The sequence below is a fragment of the Aotus nancymaae genome, unplaced genomic scaffold, assembly GCF_030222135.1.
Source record: "Aotus nancymaae isolate 86718 unplaced genomic scaffold, 86718_ANA_hifiasm-v0.15.2.pri h1tg000010l, whole genome shotgun sequence".
NCBI classification, from domain to species: domain Eukaryota; kingdom Metazoa; phylum Chordata; class Mammalia; order Primates; family Aotidae; genus Aotus; species Aotus nancymaae.
Window position 1 is genome coordinate 35,977,052 of NW_026988421.1, and position 22,983 is coordinate 36,000,034.

General features: G+C 34.6%; 1 protein-coding gene across 1 annotated transcript in view; it reads right to left on the reverse strand.

Annotated features, from left to right (window-relative positions):
- Window positions 1–1,531: 1,531 nt before the first annotated feature.
- HELLS (helicase, lymphoid specific) overlaps window positions 1,532–22,983 on the reverse strand; it is a 49,695-nt gene continuing 28,243 nt past the window's right edge. Inside the window, exons 10-22 of the mRNA XM_012454813.3 lie at window positions 22,136–22,279; window positions 18,087–18,283; window positions 16,573–16,669; window positions 14,783–14,944; window positions 13,002–13,141; window positions 12,776–12,914; window positions 11,282–11,365; window positions 11,080–11,199; window positions 9,672–9,788; window positions 8,641–8,800; window positions 6,820–6,916; window positions 6,665–6,741; window positions 1,532–2,090 (exon numbers count right to left, since the gene is read on the reverse strand). Coding sequence (XP_012310236.1) covers window positions 1,996–2,090; window positions 6,665–6,741; window positions 6,820–6,916; window positions 8,641–8,800; window positions 9,672–9,788; window positions 11,080–11,199; window positions 11,282–11,365; window positions 12,776–12,914; window positions 13,002–13,141; window positions 14,783–14,944; window positions 16,573–16,669; window positions 18,087–18,283; window positions 22,136–22,279 — 1,629 coding nt within the window. The 3' untranslated portion in view covers window positions 1,532–1,995. The remainder of the gene's footprint in view (window positions 2,091–6,664; window positions 6,742–6,819; window positions 6,917–8,640; window positions 8,801–9,671; window positions 9,789–11,079; window positions 11,200–11,281; window positions 11,366–12,775; window positions 12,915–13,001; window positions 13,142–14,782; window positions 14,945–16,572; window positions 16,670–18,086; window positions 18,284–22,135; window positions 22,280–22,983) is intronic.

The window sequence follows — 22,983 nt, forward strand, 5'->3', positions numbered from 1 at the left end:
ACCTAGTAAGCAGTTGGATATGTGAATCTGGAATTCAAGAGAAAGGTTCTGGCTGAAGATACAAATCTGAGTCATCAGCATAGTTCATATTAAAGAAATGAAGTAAGACCATCAAGTGAATCACAAAATGGGCTTAGGACATTCCAATGTTTCAAGGACAGAAAAGGAAACAGCAAAGGAAACTCAGAAAGAGCCAGAGAAATATGGAGAAAAACCAGGCAAATATGTTTGCTAGAAGCCAAACAAAGTAACTTTTATGGAGAAGAGTCAATCATATGAAATGCTGCTAATAGATCAAGTCAAATGAGATCACTGCTGCCACAAGAGACCTTAAAAAAAATGGCTCCAATGGAGATAAGTATCTTATTGGAATGGGTTCAGGTAAAAACAGAATAAACTAAAAACAATGAATTCAGACAAGCAGTTTTGCTATAAAAGAACTTTTTTTCAAGAAGTTTTGCTATAAAAGAAATGAGACATTTCAGTTGGCTCAAGCTAGGACAAACAATATATCCATAGTATGTAAGAAAGGACAGATCGGCATAGATGCTAGGTTTACAGATCCAATGGTGACAACTTTTAAAGGTTCCTTTTTGATAGAATCTATTTTCTCATGGAAATGGGGAGCAAAATGAGAAGAAAGAGATATGAGACATGTAATGACAGAGATAAAACTATGAAATAGTAATTTAGGACAATGTAAGAGGAAAGACTAGATCACTAATGACAAGATCAAGAATTTCAAGCAAGCCTAGGTCAGCATGCTGATGTGATGGGTAAATATTTTCACTTAAACAAATAAACCTGCTCTATAGTCTTTTATTTAACCAAATGTTCTATCCAAAGTTTTTCACCATCACCAAAGAAGTTATCCTGTAACCAAAAACCAGCAGTACCCTAAAAACTATTGAAATAAAAATTTAAAAGAAGAAGACTTGTGTAAACAGGGCACAGAAAACATATTTTAAAATTTTTCTTAAGTGACAGTTCCATTTTCCTAAGTCGCAGATCATCTGGTCTGCATATGAATACATATGGCAACAACAGGAACATTTTTCCATGAAATAAACACCAGCACAGAAACGTATGGTCCAGGGAGTACGTCCCCTCTCCAGGGTACTTTCAGGATTTCTCTTCCTCATTGTCTGATATCCTTTCACACAGGGTCTAAGCTGTGCCCATTTTGGCTTTTGTGTTGTTCTATTATGGATTCTGCATTACTTACATACTCCTAAGGCCTGTTCTCTTCTATCTGGTTCTATTTAACCCACTACTATAAATTTTCAGGGTCTGCCTTGTTTCGCATTATATACTACCATTTCCAATTTCTAGTCTTTTGTCAAGACCCTACAGTTTCATTCAGAAACTTCTCTTGTGCTAACAGAATGTCCACTTGAAATCTTTATATGACACACTCCGATAGTACTGGTGAATGAAACCAAGGCAACAAAATAATATCAAATCCCATCAATAGTCAATCTTTTGCTACTATTGTATCTAAGCTATTCCTAAAAATAATAATTTAATGAGATTATCTTATAAGGAAAATTTATTTGGTAAACTATCTCATAGAAATAAGGCTTGAAAATCAGTTTCTTAAACAACAGACAGCATAAACCCGATCGCCCCCCATGAAGAGCCTACTTCATAACTGAAGTACCAAAACCCCATGAACTGTATTACTAGAAGAAAAGACATTTACTAAACTTCCACAGGAAGACTGTATAAATCTGCAAGTGGTTAAGTACACATCAGCCTGTATCCAAGAGTAATACTCATTCTCAAAAATTAACTGAAAATTTAAACTTAATATGGATACTTCTTTGTTTGTAATAAGGCTCAGAAAATTACCATCTAATTAAGTACACATGGTACTAGTTACATGTCAACTGATATAATAAAAAAAGTTAAGTGGACAATCTGTATTTCAAACCCAATACAGGGAAATCACTAGTTGCAAACAAGAACTTTTAAAATCCATTCTTGGGCTCCAATTTAAAACAAACATTCATGACTGGAATCTTCAGAATTTTCTAGTATCTTGAATATCCCCATCTTCTCTTTAATTGGTCCTGAAGCTTTCATTTGATCTAAGAGAAAAACATTAAAACAGGAACAGTTTAGAAATATAAGAAGAAATCGCAAAAGAAACAACCAATGATACTATGAGAAGTGAGTCCTCTGTCCAAAATTATTAAACTCACAGTAATATAGGGCACGCTCTTCCTTTATTACCAGGATTTAATAGCAGCAAAAGCAAAAAGTACACTATACTTAATACAACAACTAGAATCAGCCTCTTGGAAGCATACAATCTAAATTGTGAGTTTGCTAGTCAAAATCTCTTTTGCTGAATTTAAGGTAAGATAAACAAGTTGAAGAGCAATAAACATGAATTTGAATCATGTTCTCAGAAATGTTTTAAAAACAGACCCAATCATGGTTAGTTTAAAAGCTGAAGAGCAAGACACCAAAAGCTTACCTTGAGAAACATTTTTAACAAATGACAATATGTAGTCTCGTAAAATCTTTATCAACATGACAGCTGTGAAATGAAATTTCTACTGATTTTAATTTGTATTATTGATTTCTAATCATCCTTGTATGTTCATGAAAGATTTCTCTCTTGGTAATAGCTTGCTCTTATATTATCCATTTTTATTATCAACTTTTATTTATTTGCATATCCTAAACACTTCCTGTTATATGTTGCAAATATTCTTTGTGGTTTGTCTGTTTATGGTATCATGTCTTACAGTAGTCTTTCCTATTAATGTAATTAAAATATATGAAAACTGTCATATAATTTGTGATTTCCGTATTAAAAGGAATTCTTTCCTAATCCCGAAATCATAAATATATTTTTAAGTTAAAATTTTACCGTTAATACTTAGGTTTTGAACACATGAATTGTTAATTTATCTGAAGTTTGTAAGTACAGTGTGAGATGAGGAGAATCTAAGTTAATTTTCCCCTGTTGATTACCATTTCCCAAGATAATCTATTAATAGGAATTTCCTATCCCTGGTTTGAAATGTCATTTGTCATTTATTAGTTTTTCATGAAAGTTTGGTAGTCTTTCTAGGTTCACCATATTGTACCTCTAGTTAATTTATCATACCATGTGCTAATTCTACCATCTTGATTATGACTTTTTAATTTTTAATAAGATGTTATACCTGGTATAAAATATCTTGTTCTTCAAAATTGTCTTGGATCTTGGTCTTTTACTACTCTTTCATATAAATTTTAACAACAGTCTGTTCTATAAAAAGTCATTTTTTGGATTTTTCTTTTTTTTTTTTTTAAGAGACAGAGTCTTCCTCAGTCACCCAGACTGGAGTGCAGTGGCGCAATCTCGGCTCACTGCAACCTCCACCTCTCGGGTTCAGACAATTCTGCCTCACCCTCCTGAGTAGCTAGGATTACAGGTGCCTGCCACCACACCCAGCTAATTTTTTGTATTTAGTACAGACGAGGTTTCACCATGTTGCCCAGGCTAGTCTTGAACTCCTGAGCTCATGAAATCCACCCACTTCTGCCTCCCAAAGTGCCAGGATTACAGGCGTGAGCCACCACACCCAGCCATGATTCTGGGATTTTAATTAGAAGAAAAATTCAAGAATGTAAGTTAGTTTTGGGGAACACTGACTTATACTTTGTAGTAACCATTCATATCCACAAATACAGTTAAACCTGTATGTTTATTTAGTCTTTCAGTTAATGTCCTTCAATGTTTCATAATTCTGTCCTTATATAAATGTGTTAAAACTCGTTAAACTTAATTGTAGGCATGTTACAGTTTTGTAGCTGTTGTAAAACGCTTCATTATTAAATAATTATTGCTGTTACACATATTATTAACAAGCAATCTTCTTAAATTCCATCTTAAAAGATTCTGGATTCCCTTGGACTTCCTATGAAGATAATCAAATCAGACCACCTGCAAATAAAAAGCAATTTTGATTCTTTTTTTTTTTTTAAATCTTATGGTATTAGTTAAGACATCTTTTCCACATTGTATAATTACAGTGAAAGTGAGAGATTTTATCCTCGTTTTAGTAGTAATTTTCTAAATGAATGTTCTTTATCACCAGAAGAACTTTGTTCTCCACAGCTAGTTTTAAGCATTATAGGGTCAGGCAAGGGGCTCATGCCTGTAATCCCAGCACTTTGGGAGGCTGAGGCAGGAAGATCATTTGAGCCCAGGAGTGCGAGACCAGCCTGGGCAACACGGCAAACCCGTCTCTACAAAATAAACAAAACAAAATTAGCAGGGCGTAGTAGTCACACCTGTAGTTCCATCAACTAGGGAGGCTGAGGTGTTGAGGACTGACTGAACCTAGCAGGTTCAAGTTGCATTGAGCCATGATCACACCACTGCACTTCAGCCTCAATGACAGAAAAATACCTCATCTCAAACCAAAAAAAATTATGAAGATGATTATAATGTTATGTCAAGTTGGGTTTTGGTATCTAATTAGGTGATCATCTAGTTCTCCTTTTAATTAATATGAATTATATTTATTTTCAGATGTTAAACAGTCTTACACACATTATATAATGTTGATTTTTAATATATCTGAGATATGACCATGCTATATTTCTCATATTTCTTCCTAAACTATGTTAAAGTTAAAATTCAAATAAACATATGAATTATCCAAAATATCTAAAACGATCTTGAAAAAGAACAAAACTAGAGAAAGTATACTTCCCACAAAGCTACCTTAAGATGAAAGATTCAGTGCAATACTGGTATAGAAATATCACAGAGATCAATGGGACAGAACTGAGAAGACAGAAATAAACCCTCATATTTATGATCAAATGATTTTCATCAAGGATGACAAAGCAATCCAAAAGAAAAAGGATTATCTTTTTTAAAAATGGATATTGACATGAAAAAGATTAAAATTCACTGAAAATAAATCACAGACCTAAATGTAAGACCAAAAACTATAAAACTGTTAAAAAGAAAGCACCAAGACCGGCAGCATTAGGCAAAGAGTAGTTAGAGATGACACAAAAGTCATGAGTTACTGGAAAAATTTGTTAAAACTGGAATTCAACAAAATGTAAAACTTTTGCTATTCAGAAAATACTAAATAAGAAAATGAGACAGTCCACAGAGGGGAAGAAACATTTGGAAAATGTATCTGATTAAAAAAAAACTTCTTACCACATATATTTTAATATTATTTTGATGCAATAAGACATAGAATTGAAATTTTAAATGAATAACATATTTGAAAATACAGTATCATGACACTGTACCCAGTGCCATGCAGGTACATGTTTAACAAATGGCTCTCAAAAAAAATAAAAACCCATGAACAATGGCTCATGTCTATAATCCCAGATAACTCCTGAGGCTGAGGCTGGAGGGTCCCAAGAGCCTAGGAGTTTCAGGCTGCAATGAGCTATAGTTGAGCTCCTGCATTCCAGCTAGGGATACAAAGCAAGATCCTTTTTTGTTAAAAACAGACTCAGGTTTGTAGTTTTTGTCTATATCTGTAATATGAACGTTACTGCCATCACCAGTTTCAAAAGATCAATGTCACAGAATACAGCTGGGAAAAGAAGAACGTTATACAGTATTTCCACCATACAGATGCGATAGAAAAATAATCAATAGCCTAGACGACAGCAATATGTTGCAAAATAATTAGGAAATTACGAAATGCAAAATATTATTTTTGTTTTCAAAATAATTCATGGTCATTACTGTAGGCATCAGATCATTATTACACGGCATTCTAAAACCTGATAAATAAAACAAGCCATCTACCCTGCCTCTCCTCTATCTCAGGAAAACTGTAAGGGAAAGTTCTTGAATAACCCAGTTAATAAAGGAATGACAGAACATGAAAATCACCATTTTGAAATAATTAAATTAATAATCGTTCTAATCAACCATCATCAAGGGATGCTAAAAATCATCACGTTAGGCCACACTAGGTGGCTCATGCCTGTAATCCTAGCACTTTGGGAGGTCGAGGTGGCCAGATCACCTGAGGTCAGGAGTTCGAGACCAGCCTGGCCAACATGGTAAAATGTTGGCTTCTACAAAAAATACAAAAAAATTAGCCAGGCTTGGTGGTGGGCACTGTAATCTCAGCTACTTGGGAGGCTTAGGCAGGAGAATCACTTGAACCCAGGAGGCGGAGGTTGCAGTGAGCCGAGATCACATCACTGCACTCCAACCTGGGCAACAGAGTGAAAGACCCCAGCTCCAAAAAAAAGGAAAAAGGAAATCATCATGTTAAATAAAGGCTGAGAAGACACTTAATATTATCTTGATTAATTTTAGCTCTCTGGAAATAAGAAACCCAGACATGATGTGCCTCCTGGTATGAGAAGAAAAATAAGAGAACAAAGCACTGGTATTCTTGACTAAGATAGGAACCTGAATATATTTACAAAATTGTTATTTATCAGTTTACAAAAAATATCTGAATTAAGGAAGAAGTTAAAGATAATGACATTTATCAGCAAAATGTCATTATGTCAGATTATTTGATTTTAATATTGAGAAGAAAATGGCAATGAAACAAGATTGGATACGTGTGGCTGAATAAATTGTACAAGGGGTTCATTATACTATTCTAATTATGTGTATATTTCAAAATTTCCATTAAAAAAGAAAAAGCATGATACTTACCAATAAGATCACTTCGATCTAACAACAATTCTAGATCTTTATCACTAATGACCTTTTCTCTTGATCCTTTTATTTCCCTATAGAAAACAAAACATTCAAGTCCATGTGAATAATTCAAAGCTACAAATTAAATCTTTCTAAAATTAAAAACTCACCTTTCATAATCTCTAGATTTTAATAATTCCATTAATTCCTTAGGATCTAGGAAATTCTTAGACAGATTTAATCCAGATTGACAACCTTTGAAATGATCTAAAAAAAAAAAATGAGAAATTAAAAACATTAAAATTCCTTTTAAAACTACAATACAACATACTACAAAGCAATCACAATGGTTTGCATTAAGAAGAATGGAAAAAAAAACAAGTGCTGATAAGGAATAAAAGCAACTGAAACTCTCAGACTTTGCTGGGAGAAGTGGAAAATAGTATGTCCACTTTGGAAAAGGTTGGTAGTTTCCAGTAATTAAACACGCACCCTCCCGAAGACAACTAAGGACAAAAAAACGCATTATGTCTACAGAGACTTGTACAGGAACAGCTTATTCATAATAATCAGAATCTGGAAATAATTTAAATGCAGAACAACAGGAGAATGGAAAAACAAACTATTCACCAATTAAAAAAAAAAATTCTACAAGTAACAACATAGATGACTCTGAAAAAAATAAATTCAACGAAGTAGCTAAACAAGGAAAAAACTCATCAATGTGACAAACATCAGAATACTGGATGCTTTGTAGTGATGGTAACGAGAGCACAGGAATAACTGGAAAGGGTGAATAAAGAAAATTTCTTGGATGATGAAAATGCTACCTTGAACTGGATGACAGTTACCTGAGTATATACCCTGGTCAAAATTCATTAATCTGTACATTTAAGATCTGTGCATTTAACTATATATATATAATACCTCAACTGAAAAATGTCAACATTTCAAAAAATGCCTTCAAAATTTTCTACTAAATTAATCTACCAAAAAAACTAAAAATAGGGCTGAGCACAGTGGTTCACACCTATAATCTCAGCACTTAGAGAGGCTAAGGCAGGAAGATCACTTGAGTACAGGTATTCAAAAGCAACCTGGGTATTCAAAAGCAATCTGGGTAAAACAGTGAAATGGTCTCTTAAAAAAAATTATGCTTTTTTCCCCTCTAATTCCAATTATAATCTAAATGTTTCATCAAGTTAAATTAATTGTCTAAATTTTAATCCACTCTTCCCTCAAAACCCAGAAAAAGCATTTTCAAGTGGAAAATGAGCATAAAATAAATTGTTAGTTACTTCCAACATTATTTTTCACATTAATATTATGTTCTATTTCTCTAAGCTTTATGATTTACATAAATGATTTTCAATTTTTCTTCATGTAGCTATCAAGCGATTCATTCAAGCAAAATTTTATGTTGAATGGATAGAAGTAGAACTTCTCTAAAGAATCTCAGGGAACAAAACATAAAACTTCACCCCACCTCCTCAGAATTTTTTCTAGATTAAAAAGCATTATTGAGATCAATCTGGGTATAAGGAAAAGAAAAAGGGGAAAAAAAGTGTCCCAAACTATGAAAAGGGCATTCTGCAGTGAAATATTCTATACAATACTGGATTCAATAAATAAATTGATTTTAATAGCACTACCTAAATACACTATTAATATTTTAGTATTATATTTAACATATGGAACTTGTAAAATATTTATCTTAAACCTTTTAGCAGACCAATGTCTTATCAGGAACATGTAATTATCCTTGACCCCTTTTCTGTGCCCACCTGCTCTTCATCTATATACACAGTAACATTCTTTTATGTCTATGGTGACTAGTTTAGGTTATTAGCAGCTGCAAATTCTCCACTGCTTATTTAAATCCTGTCATATCAGATTGTAACATTTTATAAAGAAAATAAAAACAAATTACAAAAATCCACAACACACAATGCAAAATTTAAACAATAAAGTACTATATAAGTGTTATTTACTTTTATGGATGATCAACTTTTCCAGTTTCCTTTTAGCAGCTGCTCTTTCCACAATTTTCTGATCAATAGTATTTGCTGTAACAAGGCGATAAACAACAACTGGCTTTGTCTGACCAATTCTATGACATCTATCCTGGGCCTGGAGATCTGACTGGGGGTTCTTAGAGTTAAAAAGAAAAATAAAATTTAACAGCATTAGGTTAAAATTAACATAAACTCATAACGTGTGGATAAAGCTAACGTGAATGATCCAGTCAGGAACTTTTAAAAAGTGGTGTCTTAAACTTCCAGAGTGGCTTCATAGACAAAATTATCATTCCAGAGATCCATGGCAACCATAACAAAAAATTTTAAATACCCAAAGAAAACATTTGAGGCTGGGCACGGTGACTCACTCCTATAATCTCAGCATTTTGGAAGGCCAAGGCAGGAAGATCATGTGAGGATCAAAGCTCAAGACCAGCCTGGGCAAAACAGTGAGACATGGTCTCCCTAATTTTTACATTTTTTGTGGGCATGGTAGCACACACCCATAGACTCAGCTACCCAAGAGGATGAGGTGGCAGGATCACTTGAATCCAGAAGGTCAAGACTAGTAAGCCGTGATGGTGCCACTGCAGTCAAGCCTGAGTGACAAAGTAAGATCCTGCCTCAAAAAAAAAAAAAAAAAAAGGCCAGGCGTGGTGGCTCACACCTATAATCCCAGCCCTTTGGGAGGCCAAGGTGGGTGGATCACCTGAGGTCAGGAGTTCGAGCCTAGCCTGGCCAACATGGCAAAACCCCATCTCTACTGAAAATACAAAAATTACAAAAAAAAAAAAAAAAAAAAAAATACACATGGTGGCATGCACCTATAGTGCCAGCTACTTGGGAAGCTGAGAAAGAGAATCACTTGAACCTGGGAGGTGAAGGTTGCAGTAAGCCAAGATCGTGCCACTGCACTCCAGCCTGGGCAACAGAGCGACACTCTGTCTCAAAAAAAAAAAAAAATTCAAAATGGAAATACAATCAGTATATTGCTTCCAACTTACCCAATCACTATCATAAATGATAACTGTATCTGCTGCAGTCAGATTAATGCCCAGGCCACCAGCTCGTGTACTCACTAAGAAGATAAACACCTCTGGATCCATGTTAAAGCTGTGCATCTAAAAGTAAAAAGGATAAAAACACAACAAATTAAAAGAAACTAACCAACAAGACTGAAGGAGAAAAATGTTTTCGATTACAACTATTAATGACTTAACCAAAGGAGGCCAAACAAATCATTCAGATCTATAAAACAATCATGTTAACTAACAAAATCTGTGCTCATGTTACCTTTATCGTCCAAGCACCTACATTATTAAAGAGATCTTAATTTTGTTAAAAACCATGTGTCACAACGTTTAAGTAAGAAAAGCTAGTATCAAAAAATGATGAAAAATTAGTAGCTAGTGCCTAATACATGGGGTGAGTGGAAAGGGTGAATTGACTAGAGGAGGGCATAGGAAATTTTCTGGGCTGATGGTAACATTCTATATCTTAATAGGTGTTGGGGACAAACTGACATACGGAAAGATTCAGCAAATGTATACTTTATTTGCTTCAGGGGGTATAAAATTTACTCTAAAAGATAAAATATGTTGAAATCGTTACAAAAAATGGTAGTATTACCTATAATTTATTTGAAAATGCATCAAAAAAATGGGATGAAATGTTGAAAGGATACAGTCAGGCTACTATTACAGAAATGTGTTTTTAAAAAGGTACAGTTAAGGCCAGGCACAGTGGCTCATGCCTGTAATCCCAGCACTTTGGGAGGCAGAGGCGGGAGATCACCTGAGGTCAAGAGTTCGAGACTAGCCAATATGGTGAAACCCAGTCTCTTCTAAAAAACACAAAAATTAGCCAGGAGTGGTGGCATGCGCCTGTAATCCCAGCTACTTGAGAGGCTCAGGCAAGAAAACTGCTTGAACCTGGGAAGCAGAGGTTGCAGTGAGCCAAGATTGTGCCATTCCGCACTTCAGCCTAGGCGACAGAGCGAGACTCTGTCTCAAAAAAAAAAGAGGGTACAGTCAAATGTTAGCAGCAGAACTGTAAGTGGATTTACAGTTGCTTACTGTAAATTTTTTTTTAACTATGCCATATATTTGTTATTTTCATAACAGAAAGTTGGGGACAGGTCAAAAAGTTAGACAAAAAATTTCCTGCTATCCCAATTTTCTTACAGTGATGGTAGGATATTATTAATAAGATTGTACCAGAAGATAAATAGATTTGAGAATCAAAACTTAAGATTTCTTAGTACTAAATCAAAATGTTTGTTTTTGATAAAAACCACAGGGTTTCTGGTCATTTCTATCTTTTTAACAATTTGTGGGTCTATTTAGAATATTACTTCAGAAATCAAGATAGAAGTTATTAAAGAATAGTTTGGTATGTATGACATAAGCTTACATTTCTTTCTCTCTCTGAATAAGACATGGACCCATCAAGCCTGCTAAAGTTGAAATTTCTAAGATGGCAGTAATCCATCAAAATGTCCAACATGCTTGTCATTTGTGAAAAAAGCAGCACCTAAAATTTAAACATATCTTAGTATCTATAATGATTATTTTTTAAAAAATGAACAATCCAAAATTCCAATCAAAAGTACTACCTTGTGACCTCTTTTTTTTAGTTCTGGCAGCATTCGATCCAAAATTAAGAATTTCCCAGAATTTATTACCAATTCTTCATCGATCTTGAAAATGAGCAAAGAAAGAAAAACACAGAGAAAACTGTCATTTGCTTTGTCAAAACAAAAGCCATTTGAATAGTTCAATTTTCAACGGCAAGTCACATAAAAAAAAGTAGAAACTGATCTGTTATTCAATCTTTGTAAATGAAAAGATAGTTATTTCTCAAAGACAGACATACTCTAGAATGTAAAACCATCAATTTCACAAAAACAAAATTAAGTACAAATGTAACTTTGATCTAACCTCAACATTCCTCTCTCAAAGTCGTCGTGAAAGAGAACAATTAAGTTCAATCTTACTGAGTACATATTCAGGTTTATTCTTTATAATTGAGTAATTTCCAACTAAACATACATGAAAACTGCTGCTAGAATTCTTACCAGAAATTAAGAGAAAACACAGGAGCTTCTAAGTAATCTAAATATTGTGGATAAAGACTTTTTCACCGTCTGGTGAAATTGCCTCATCAGAGATCTACTTTTATTTGCACAGCAAAATTTTATCTTCTTTCTTACTCTAATAAAGATGTAGAGCAGTGGTTCTCAAATGGGGACAATTTTACCCTCCACCTATCCCCAGGGTGTATTTGGCAGTGGCAGCAAAATTTTTAGTTGTCACAACTGAGGTTAGTGGATACTACTGACATCTAGTGGGTAGAAGACAGGGATGCTGCTAAATGTTCTAAGTGCACAGGATATTACCTAAGAAAGAATTATCTGACCCAAAATGTCAATAGTGCCAGGACTGGAAAAGCCTATTGTAAACTACTTTGAAACAAGGTTACAGACGGTTACTGAGAATTGATTTCTTTTAATATTATCCTATCTTTCTATCAACTACCCAAGAAAGCAACTTCATTTACTTAATTTGAAAACCTCCAAATCAAAATTGGTTTTCTTCCATGGAGATCTGTCGATCATCAAGCAATGAGCAACCAAGCTGATTCTGATAAGCCAAATATTAATGATAGAAGAAATAGTGAAAAGACCACTCTCCCTAACATACAGCAAGTAAATATGCAGAATACAAATCAATTACTTTACTAAATTTAGAATTCTTAGCTGTTCACATGAAATAGGCTGAGGCAGGATTGCCTGAGAAACCAGGAATTTGAGACCAGCCTAAGAAACATAGCAAGACCCTGTCTCTATAAAAAATTTAAAAATTTAAAAAACTAGTTGCTCATAGAAAGTCACCATTGTTGCTCATATAAAGTAACCATTATTCTAACCCTGATAAGCTTCTCTGAAATTTCGGGGAGAAGACTGTCTCAGCTTACTGAAGGATTACAATCTTCCTGACAAATAGCACCATACTTAATTCTAATAATGATAATCAAAACAAAATAACACTTTCCACCAATATAAAAGCTATAGAAATCAAACAGTAAATTAATACTAAAGAGTACTCACCTTAAACTCTTGTGTAACAGGGTCTATAGGATATTCAATCAAATATGGATGATTACAACATTTACGAAGTAGCATCATTATATTCTGCAGCTTCAGATTAACTTCAGATTCTACAGGGATATTCACTTCCACAACAGTTCTACCAAAACAAATAATGCATATATATGAGATATGCAAAAGATGACCACAGTTTAAAGAATATTTAAATTCATTTTCAAATTCACACCTTTCTCGGTCCACCTCTGGCTGTATTTGACTCATCAGTTTTTCCAATTCATTAGGGAAATCATCTATTTTGCTGTAATTTATTGATTTTCTAGTTCGCCGTTTTGGTCGACCAGTAGGACTTAACTCAACTGTTTCTTTCTAAAAGGGCAAATTAAAGGAAAGTCAGTTTATAAAGCTATTTCCTTAGGGTCTAAATATAAACAAAATTTAAGGCATACTTTTATGTACAAAATGACTAGAAATTCAAATGTTGTAGGAAATTTGTTTAATTTTAACATGGATGACAATATCTGAAAGAGCAACTGCCTTCGTATCTCAATAGAGAAAAATAAAGGGTATATAAAACTACTTTGAACTTACGCAAAAGGATTTAATACCTTAAAGATGAAATACGGAAAACAGCGGGGCGAGGTGGCTCATGCCTATAATCCTAGCACTTTGGGAAACCGAGGCGGGTGGATCACGAGGTACGGAGTTCAAGACCAGCCTCACCAAGATTTTGAAACCCCGTCTCTACTAAAAATACAAAAATTAGCTGGGTGCGGTGGCACACACCTGTAATCCCAGCTACTCAGGAGGCTGAGGCAAGAGAATTGCTTGAACCTGGGAGGCAGAGGTTGCAGTGAGCCAAGATTGCGCCATTGCACTCCAGCTGGGGTGACAGAGTGAGACTCCATCTCAAAAAAAAAAAAAGATGAAATATGGATCCAGAAATGTGCACTACAGAAGGTGTTTCTTTAGATTGGTTTAACACTACATGGAATTAGTCACTAACAGACAAGTACTGTAAATTTGTAAATAAAAAGCTAGACCCTTCCTTTAATTTTAATCTTAAAAAGAAGAGTCTGGTGGTCCTATTTTTAAAAAATGCATGATGATAAATATTTTTAAAAGAAAATATATAGGTCCATAGTGTACAATAAAAAAACTAGACAGTTAAACAAAACTTAACGGTTTCCTTCAGTTACATTATAATAACATCCCACCTCTATCTCTTATAATATGGTGGGTAATGAATAATAACACACGTTGATTATTAATTCTATAAGGAAACTACAGGTTGAATATCCCTAACGAGAAAATCAAAATGCTCCAATGAGCATTTCCTTTGAGTGTCATACCAGCACTCGAAAAGTTTCTAATTTTGGAGCAATTCAAATTTCGGATGCTTAACCTGTACATTTGGAGATCAGCCTAGTTGCCAAGTCCTTACTACAGGGATTCTCAAATAACTGTGAGTTTGTTAAAAATGCTTTTCCAAGTTCATCCCCAGAAAGCACGATTAGAGTTAATCTGTAAAGAAATCTAAATTTTTAATAAGTATTCCAGATGACTATAAATCAATTAATACACGGATTATCACTTAAATTTTAGCAGGACTGTAGATTCTAGGAAACAACTTTTGCCATTAGCCTTATACCTTATATCCCAGTTAGAAATTCATCCAGGTCCTGAAAACGAACAAGGGCCATTAAAACTGGAATCTAGGCCAGGTGCAATTGCTAACACCTGTAATCCCAGTACTTTGTAAGGCCAAGGTGGGCAGACTGCTTGAGTCCAGGAGTCTGAGACCAACCTGGGCACCATGGCAAGACCCCAGTCTCTACAAAAAAAATACAAAATATTTAGCCAGGCAGGTAAAGGCTGCAGTGAGCAGTGATTGTGCCATTGCACTCCAGCCACGGCAACAGAGCTAGATCTTGCCTCAAAAAAAAGGAAAAAAAAAGAAATTTTATATGTCAAGTTTCATTTACAGTACATTTCAAATCCATGCTATACCTCACTGGATCCAAACATGTTTGCAATTGTACGGTTCACAATGGCTGTATAAAAGATCTCTTGTTTCTTTGAAAGTGGCGCATAAACAACTACTTCTCGTTTAGGAGGAACCTCAAGAGCAACATCAGACTTTAGTCTTCTCAATAAGAAAGGTGTTAAAATCTAAAATTAAAACACAAACAGAAAAAGATGAGTATTAAACATTCTTATTTTTTCAGGAAATACTGTCCCCACATACTCGTTTACCTTATCTTTTGACTTCCTATGTAAATACTATTAAATCTCAAAAGGTGAAATTAAAATATCTTCTTGAAATTCTCTCAGATCAGACCACCAAATGATAAACTTACAGTATTGCCCACAGCATTTCAGAATTTACTCTTCTTTTAAAAACTCTAAGAATCTATCTCAAATAAGTTTAAAAGTAAAAATACAAAGGGAGTATTTGTATTTCTTAGGGTTTAGTTTTAGTTACAGTCCACCACTTTTAGAAAGAGGTTTTATCAGCACCATCCAAAAGGGAAAAAAATAAAAACAAATACAAATTTTGAAAATTTTTTTTTTAAATAATGAGTACAAAAAAAAAGAAATAATGAGTAAGACTTAGTATTTGGAAGCACAACAAGGTTGACTACAATCAATAATTTAACTTTTATATTTTAAAATATCAAGAAGAGTATAACAAACATCTCAATTCAGGAATAATCATCCTTTTTAATCTCTGCAACACACTGTAAAGGACTTCTAACCTCAAAATTGGTATGAAGCTTGAGTAGTATTTTCATATGGATGTATGTTATATACAAATCCTTTCTGGAGGGCAATTTGCCTTCAAAAGAGCCCTCATCTCTAAACTCTGACATATACCTTAGAATTCTTTTCTAAGGAAATAGCCAGAAATGGGCAAAGATATAGTTTTAAGTATATATACTTTAACCTGGTTTATATTGTAGGAAAGTTTGAAAAGAGGAAGAGCTAATTAATTATAGTAGAACAGGACAATGGGATAATAAGTAGCCATTAAAAACCACTGATTTAAATCTACAAGTAGTAAAAGGAAAATAATTTTCTAATAATTGTTCAAAAGACTATCTTAAGGTGCAATTTTATTTTTAAAACCCTTTTCATAAAATACAGAAAAAACACACGTGTTATACAAAGACAGAAAAGGGTCTGGATTGTCATATAACACAACATAATCATTCCATATACACTGCTAGGAAGTATTTGAAGAGGAAGTGCTGTTTTTACTTTTCACTTCTCTACTACTTCACATTTTTCTCATGAGCAAGTATAAATATCAGAAAAAAACTATAAAGGTTTTGAATAAAATTGCTAAACCACAACTGAGAAGTTTTTCAGGCTTACATGACTAGATGACCTTTGAAAGATAATGTTTCTCTAAATTAAAGATAGGTAGGATGGGGTAGGAACTATAGGAAACAATAAAAATAGATTGGACAGCAGCCATGCAAGGATGTAAATTATTAAGTATTATTGGCAAACACTGCATAAAAACCACGTTTTTGTTTTTTAGTTGACAAACATATCAGTAACCATTAGGGGTAAAATGAGTACACCATCTGAAAAGGACCAAACTTAAGTAAGCACTTGAGTTTTGTCATAAAACCATGTAACCTCTCGGAGAAGAAAGGACAAAGAAGTCATTTAAATGCAGGAGGACTTTCATTTTTCAAATCTCTACTACAAAGGGTTAGACAGGTGATCTCCAGAGTTCCTTTTATACTCTATGGAGCTTATAGTAAACAGAATAAGAAAACATGGAAAACCTGGTGCAACATATGCAATATATTCTGTTCTCTTTCTTTAGCAATAATATCTTCAGCAGTTTCAGAAAGACTGGTGATGTCAAACCAAGACTCAAAGCTGGAAGAGAAAAATGTTTACGTTAACCAATCACATAAATTCAATTACGTCAACATGATACATGATTTACCATTTACACTAATAATCTGTGATACTGAAACGTGGTATTTTTGCACCTTATATTTAGGCGCAATTTTTTAAAGTTATAATGAAAAATAACACATTCAAACAAGAAAGATAAAGTGATTGTATTTTTTGAACCAACAATCAAGAACTGTGAGCTTAAAGGGAACACTTTTCTGATTTATAGATTAACAATCGTACAGTAGTATAAAAATCAAATAAGATTAAAGTACATATTTATAATTTTACATTACAAAAGTGAGAACTCTCTGAAAAAAAAAAGCCATATGATTTTTCTCAATCAGTGTACGGCCCACTACAATAAATGTTTTAAAATTCAACATATACATAACTCGACAATATTATACATGCTTATTCCTTCCCAATGTTAAAAATGTATATATTTTAATGAGCAATTATGTATAAGCATGCAGATTAATAACATATAATGGATAACATTATAACCAATTGTGGAAAATACTAGCAACATTTATGCAATAGACTAGATGTTCCCAAACTTGGATCACCAAAGCATGTTCAAAAAATTCAGACTCTCAACTCCCACCTCGATACTGTAACTCAGAATGTCTGCACAGGACCTGGAATTCTTGTCCTTCAGTGAAAGTGCCCAGAGTCACAATAAGGTAGCCTGGCTTGAGCCACCATTTGGTAACCAGATTTGAAATAAATTTCCAAAATTAAAAATTATTTTTCCACATCCAATTATCTTACTTCCTTCATTGATGACAAGTATAAATTATTTTTTTGCCCAGGTTATTATATTTCCGTTGTATTCAGTTTTAAATTATGTTAACATTATCTCCTCCTCCATTCTGAAGCTACTAATTGTTTTCTGAAAACTATTTTTATTTCTGGTTTTATTATATAAGCTAAGATTCAAACATAGTTTCCAGAATTGAAACACTATGTTGACATTGGGAGATCTTTGTTTTAACTTTGGTTCTGGTGCTTAGTCTTATCTTGTAACAACTTTACACCTCAGTTTTCTTTTATGTGAGATAGGAATAATTTAACAACTCTAATGTCCCTGGTTGTTTCATGAGGATATAATGAGAAAAATTCATCTTAAAATACACATAAAAGAACTTTGTTATGAAAATATTATCTTTAAGTAGCACTCAACAGTCCTCCTTTAATCAATGAAAATAAGTTTTAAATAATCTTTTCTTAATCTGCTGTCACATAATTTGTGGCAGAAGTGGAACATACAATATACACCACAAAGAACTTGTCAAATATTGGCATTTTAATTCAGCTACTGAGAAGAAACTAATTTTAACTAAGAGCACAGATTTCTGAGGTTAAATCATTATTAAATGTCTGGCTTACCCACCTTTTCAAGTCATCAAATACATCTGGCAACAAAAAGTTTAGCAATGACCAAAGTTCTGATAAATTGTTTTGCAAGGGAGTACCAGTCAAAAGAAGTTTGTTATCAGCATTGAATCGTTTTAACTCCCTGATTAGACGGCACTTCATATTCTTAATCCTGTGTCCTTCATCTACTATTAAGTATTTCCAATAGCAATGCTAGAAAATGAATTGAGGAAAAAAATTTTTAAACAATTATCTCACAACTTTTCTAACAAGAATTCTAAAAATAAAACTGCTATTATGGGGAATGGCTGTTGAATTTTATCAAATGTATTTCAGTAACTACTGACTACTGAGATGATCATGTTTTTATTTGATCCACTTATGAGGATTCCTAAAACTGACAGATATTTATGTTCCTGGAAGAGCCCTACTTCAATATGCAATAAAGTTTGAACTCCACCTATTCTGAATTTAAGATTTCCCCATTCACACCTTAGTCAACGCAGTCGTAGCTTTCATTTCTAATGTTTTCCCAAGTTTTTATGTTAATGTTACACTAGACTACCAAAAATTGAGACCTTTTATTACTTTCATATGCTCTGAAACATGAAATAGTACTAAAATTTTCCCTTCTTTAAGCAATTTATATTTTCACAGAAAGTCATTCACTTTCATAAAGTTGTCATGAAAATTATTTAACTTTCTCATTTTAATATCTGTGATTTCTAATATATCTTAATCAGGAAAATTTATAATAAATTTATTATAATATTTCTGTATCTTAATAAATTAACATACAGAACTATTTCTGGAAATATAAATACCAAGCTGAAAAATATAGGTATACTTGAATAATGGGACTGACAAATTGACAAGAGTACAGAGAACGTTTTGCATTTTACTTTATACATCCCAACAGAATGAAAAAACATGTATAGTATTATATCTTCTTTATTAAAATAACTAGAAAGGGATTTATTTTCCTGGTAATATGGTAAACCAGAAAACCTGAATTATCTCTTACTGTTACGACACCTATCTAAAAAATACCAGATAAAAATATAAAATATCCTTGGCCGGGCACAGTGGCTCATGCCTGTAATCCCAACACTTCGGGAGGCCAAGGCAGCCAAATTACCTGAAGTCAGGAGTTTGAGACCAGCCCGGCCAATATAGTGAAACCCTGTCTCTACTAAAAATACAAAAATTAGCTGGGCGTGGCAGCACATGCCTGTCATCCCAGCTACTCAGGAGGCTGAGGCAGGAGAATCGCTTGAGCCCGGGAGACGGAGGTTGCAGTGAGCCAAGATCACGCCACTGCACTCTAGCCTGGCTGACAGAATGAGACTGTCTCAAAAAAAAAAATATATATATATATATATATGAAAAATATATATATATAAACACACATATGTATATTTATATCCTTTTACAGTAGGTAGATGAGAGAAAAGAAAACAAGGAAACAAATGATGAGGAATCTGAAAACAAAATTAGCAAATGAACTCAGCAACAAGGGCCCTGGAACCTCACACTCCCATTACCACCAAAAGCTAAGATCCTTGAAATGATAACATAAGCTCAGTGAAATGGGAAACTTGGAAGTTTCTAGTCATTGGCAAATGAAATGAACAAGAAAGCTACTATTTCATTACAGGATGGGTACGGAAAATACATTAGAAGGGTCTTTGTGTTATTTTGCTGACTAGAAAGCACAAGTTGCAAGAGTAAATGTAGGCTGGGAGCAGTGGCTCACACCTGTACTCCCAGCACTCTGGGAGGCCTAGGCAGGTGGATGGCTTGAGCTCATGAGTTTGACACCCCATCTCTACAGAAAATACAAAAATTAGTCAGGTGTGGTGATGCATGCCTATAGTCCGGGCTACTCAGGAGACTGAGGTGGGAGGATCACTTGAGCCAGAGGTTTAGTCTACAGTGAGCTGAGATCGTGCCACAGAACTTCAGCCTGGGTGACAAAGTTAGACCCTGTCTTGGGGTGGGGGAGTGAATGTATAGTATGATCATATGTGTAAATTATATACATGTTAGCTGTAGTTATTTAGTATAAAAGTAGCAGTTCTCAGGTAGAATTACAGGTGCTTTTACATCTTCCTGTACACTACCCTTTGTTAAAAAAAAAAAAGAAAAAGAAAAAATCGGTGTATGTTACTTTTATTGTAAAGAAAATCAGGAGTCCCCAACCCCTAGGCCACAGACCTGTAGGGGTTCATGACCTGTTAGGAACCAGGCCACACAGCAGGCTGTTAGTGAGGGAAGCTTCATCTGGATTTACAGCTGCTCCCCACTGCTCCAATTATGGCCTGAACTCCTCCTCCTGTCAGATCAGGAGGTAACAGATTCTCACAGAAGCACGAACCCTTCTGTGAACTGCACATCCAAGGGATCTAGGTTGTGCACCCCTTATAAAAATCTAATTTCTGATGATTTGTCCCTGTCTCCCATCATCATCCCTAGATGGAAAACAAGCTCAGGGCTCCCACTTATTCTACATTATGGTGAGTTGTATAATAATTATAATTATAATCTCGCTCAGTTGCCCAGGTTGTAGTACAGTGGTGTGATCTCAGCTCACTGCAACGTCCGTCTCCCAGGTTCAAGCAATTCTTCTGTCCTAGCCTTCTGAGGAGCTGGGATTACAGAACATGCCACCATGCCTGGCTAATTTTTGTGTATTTTCTAGAGACGAGATTTCACCATATTGGCTAGGCTGGTCTCAAACGTCTAACCTTAAGTGATCTGCCCGCCTTTGCCTCCAAACTGCTAGGATTACAGGTGTGAGCCACTATGCCCAGCCCTTTTATTTCATTATATATTATTACAATTTTATAGTAAGAATAAAGTGCACAATAATCGTAATGCACTTCAATCATCCCAAAACCATCCCCACGGTCCATGGAAAACTTGTCTTCCACAAAACCAGTTCCTGGTTTTTCTTTGAGACAGAGTCTCTCTGTAGCCCAGACTGGAGTGCAGCGGCACAATCTCAGCTCACTGCAACCTCCACCTCCCAGGTTCAAGGAATCCTTGTGCCTCAGCAGGGAGCTGGGATTACAGATGTACACCACCACATCCAGCTAATTTTTGTATTTTTAATAGAGACAGGGTTTCGCCATATTGGCCAGGCTGGTCTGGAATTCAAGGGATCTGCCTGTCTCAGCCTCCCAAAGTGCTGGAATTACCAGCATGAGCCTCCATGCCCGGTCTGGAGCTTACATTCATAAACTTTGCTCAACTCCTGAGCTAAGACTTCTGCAAATCATATTCCAAAGTTTTACCAGCACACATGCAAAACCTGACAGTACTGGTCATAATTATACAAGCCATAATTATTCCATTTATGACTTATGGGTTTTGAGATTTTATATTGAAACCATTAAGTACTTTCCTATCTCCAAACAAGCAAGACAAACCTAAGGGGACTACATTAAGCAGTGTTCTCACATGGCTAGAGAAAGGAAAAACAAAGCAGTAAAGAGATAAATGAATGAGGTCAAGCTGGGAGGAAGAAGCTCAAAACACCAATAAATGAATTAACAGAAGGCACAAAAGAAGAAAGGTCAATTTTCCAATTGCTATGCTAACTGGATAATTAATAAGTAAGTAGCTAGAACATTAGGAAAAACAAATGAAAATTTTACCAAAAGTCCAATAAGATAGTCTAAAAACAACTTGTCTTCAAATACTCTTATTTGATTAAAATACAAAGGATAGGCAAATTCCATATATTCAAAGAACCTGTCACAAATATATCTGTAATATCTTCAGAGATTAGGTCTGTTTCTGGATGATACTAAGATATTAAAATGGTATTATGGCCATAGGTTAAACTGCCATAAGCTTTAATTATATTGTTACAAACAACACCCTTCATCCCAATCATTCTGTTAATACAAGCTTGCAGGTTCTACAGGTATATGCTCAATATAATCTATTCCCTCAACAACAACAAAATTAAACAAATGCTTCCGAATGGTAAGAAAGCAGTATAAATTAAGAAAAACATGCTTTATATATTACAAAGAAACCAATGAAGACCATTTGTACCTGTAATGCATTTCTGTCTCTCATGGCTATTTCAAATGATGTAATCACCACAGGATGAATCTGCAGAGTCCCTTGCCGTTTGTGAATATTCCTTACCAATTTTTGACGTTCCTCCTGGGTTCCATGATATAACATAGTAGGGATCTGAAAAATTGTATACAGATTTATAACAAACTTAAGAAGGAAACGTAAATATCGATTATTTGGAACATAGGAATCATTCTGAGAAAAAATCTAATTTTTTAAAATTTTAGTTCTATTTTTCTATAACAAAATAAGCCAAGTAATTCTAACAAATCATTGAATTACTACAGGAGAAAGTTTAAAAAAAAAAAAAAAAAAACAGGCCCATCACAATGGCTCACACCTGTAATCCCAGCACTTTGGAAAGCCAAGGCAGGCAAATCTATGAAGTCCAGGAGTAGTTCAAGATCAACCTGGGCAACATGGAGAAATCTCATTTCTATAAAAAAATACAAAAACTAGCTGGGTGTGATGATACGCAACTGTAGTGCCAGCTACTCACCCAGTGGGGTGAGGTGAGAGGTTCACATGAGCTACTCAGGGGTGTGAGAAGGCAGGCTTATATGAGCCTGGGAGGTGAAGGCCACAATAAGCCAGACTGGCACCCCTGCCCTCCAGTCTGGGTGACAGAGAAACATCCTGTCTTTAAAAAAAATATAGCCAGAAAAACAAATATACGGGCTGGGCAGGATGGCTCACGCCTGTAATCCTAGCACTTTGGGAAACCAAGTGGGGGTGAATCAGTTGAGATGACGAGTTCGAGGCCAGCCTGACCAACATGGAGAAACCCCATCTCTACTAAAACTACAAAATTAGCCAGGTGT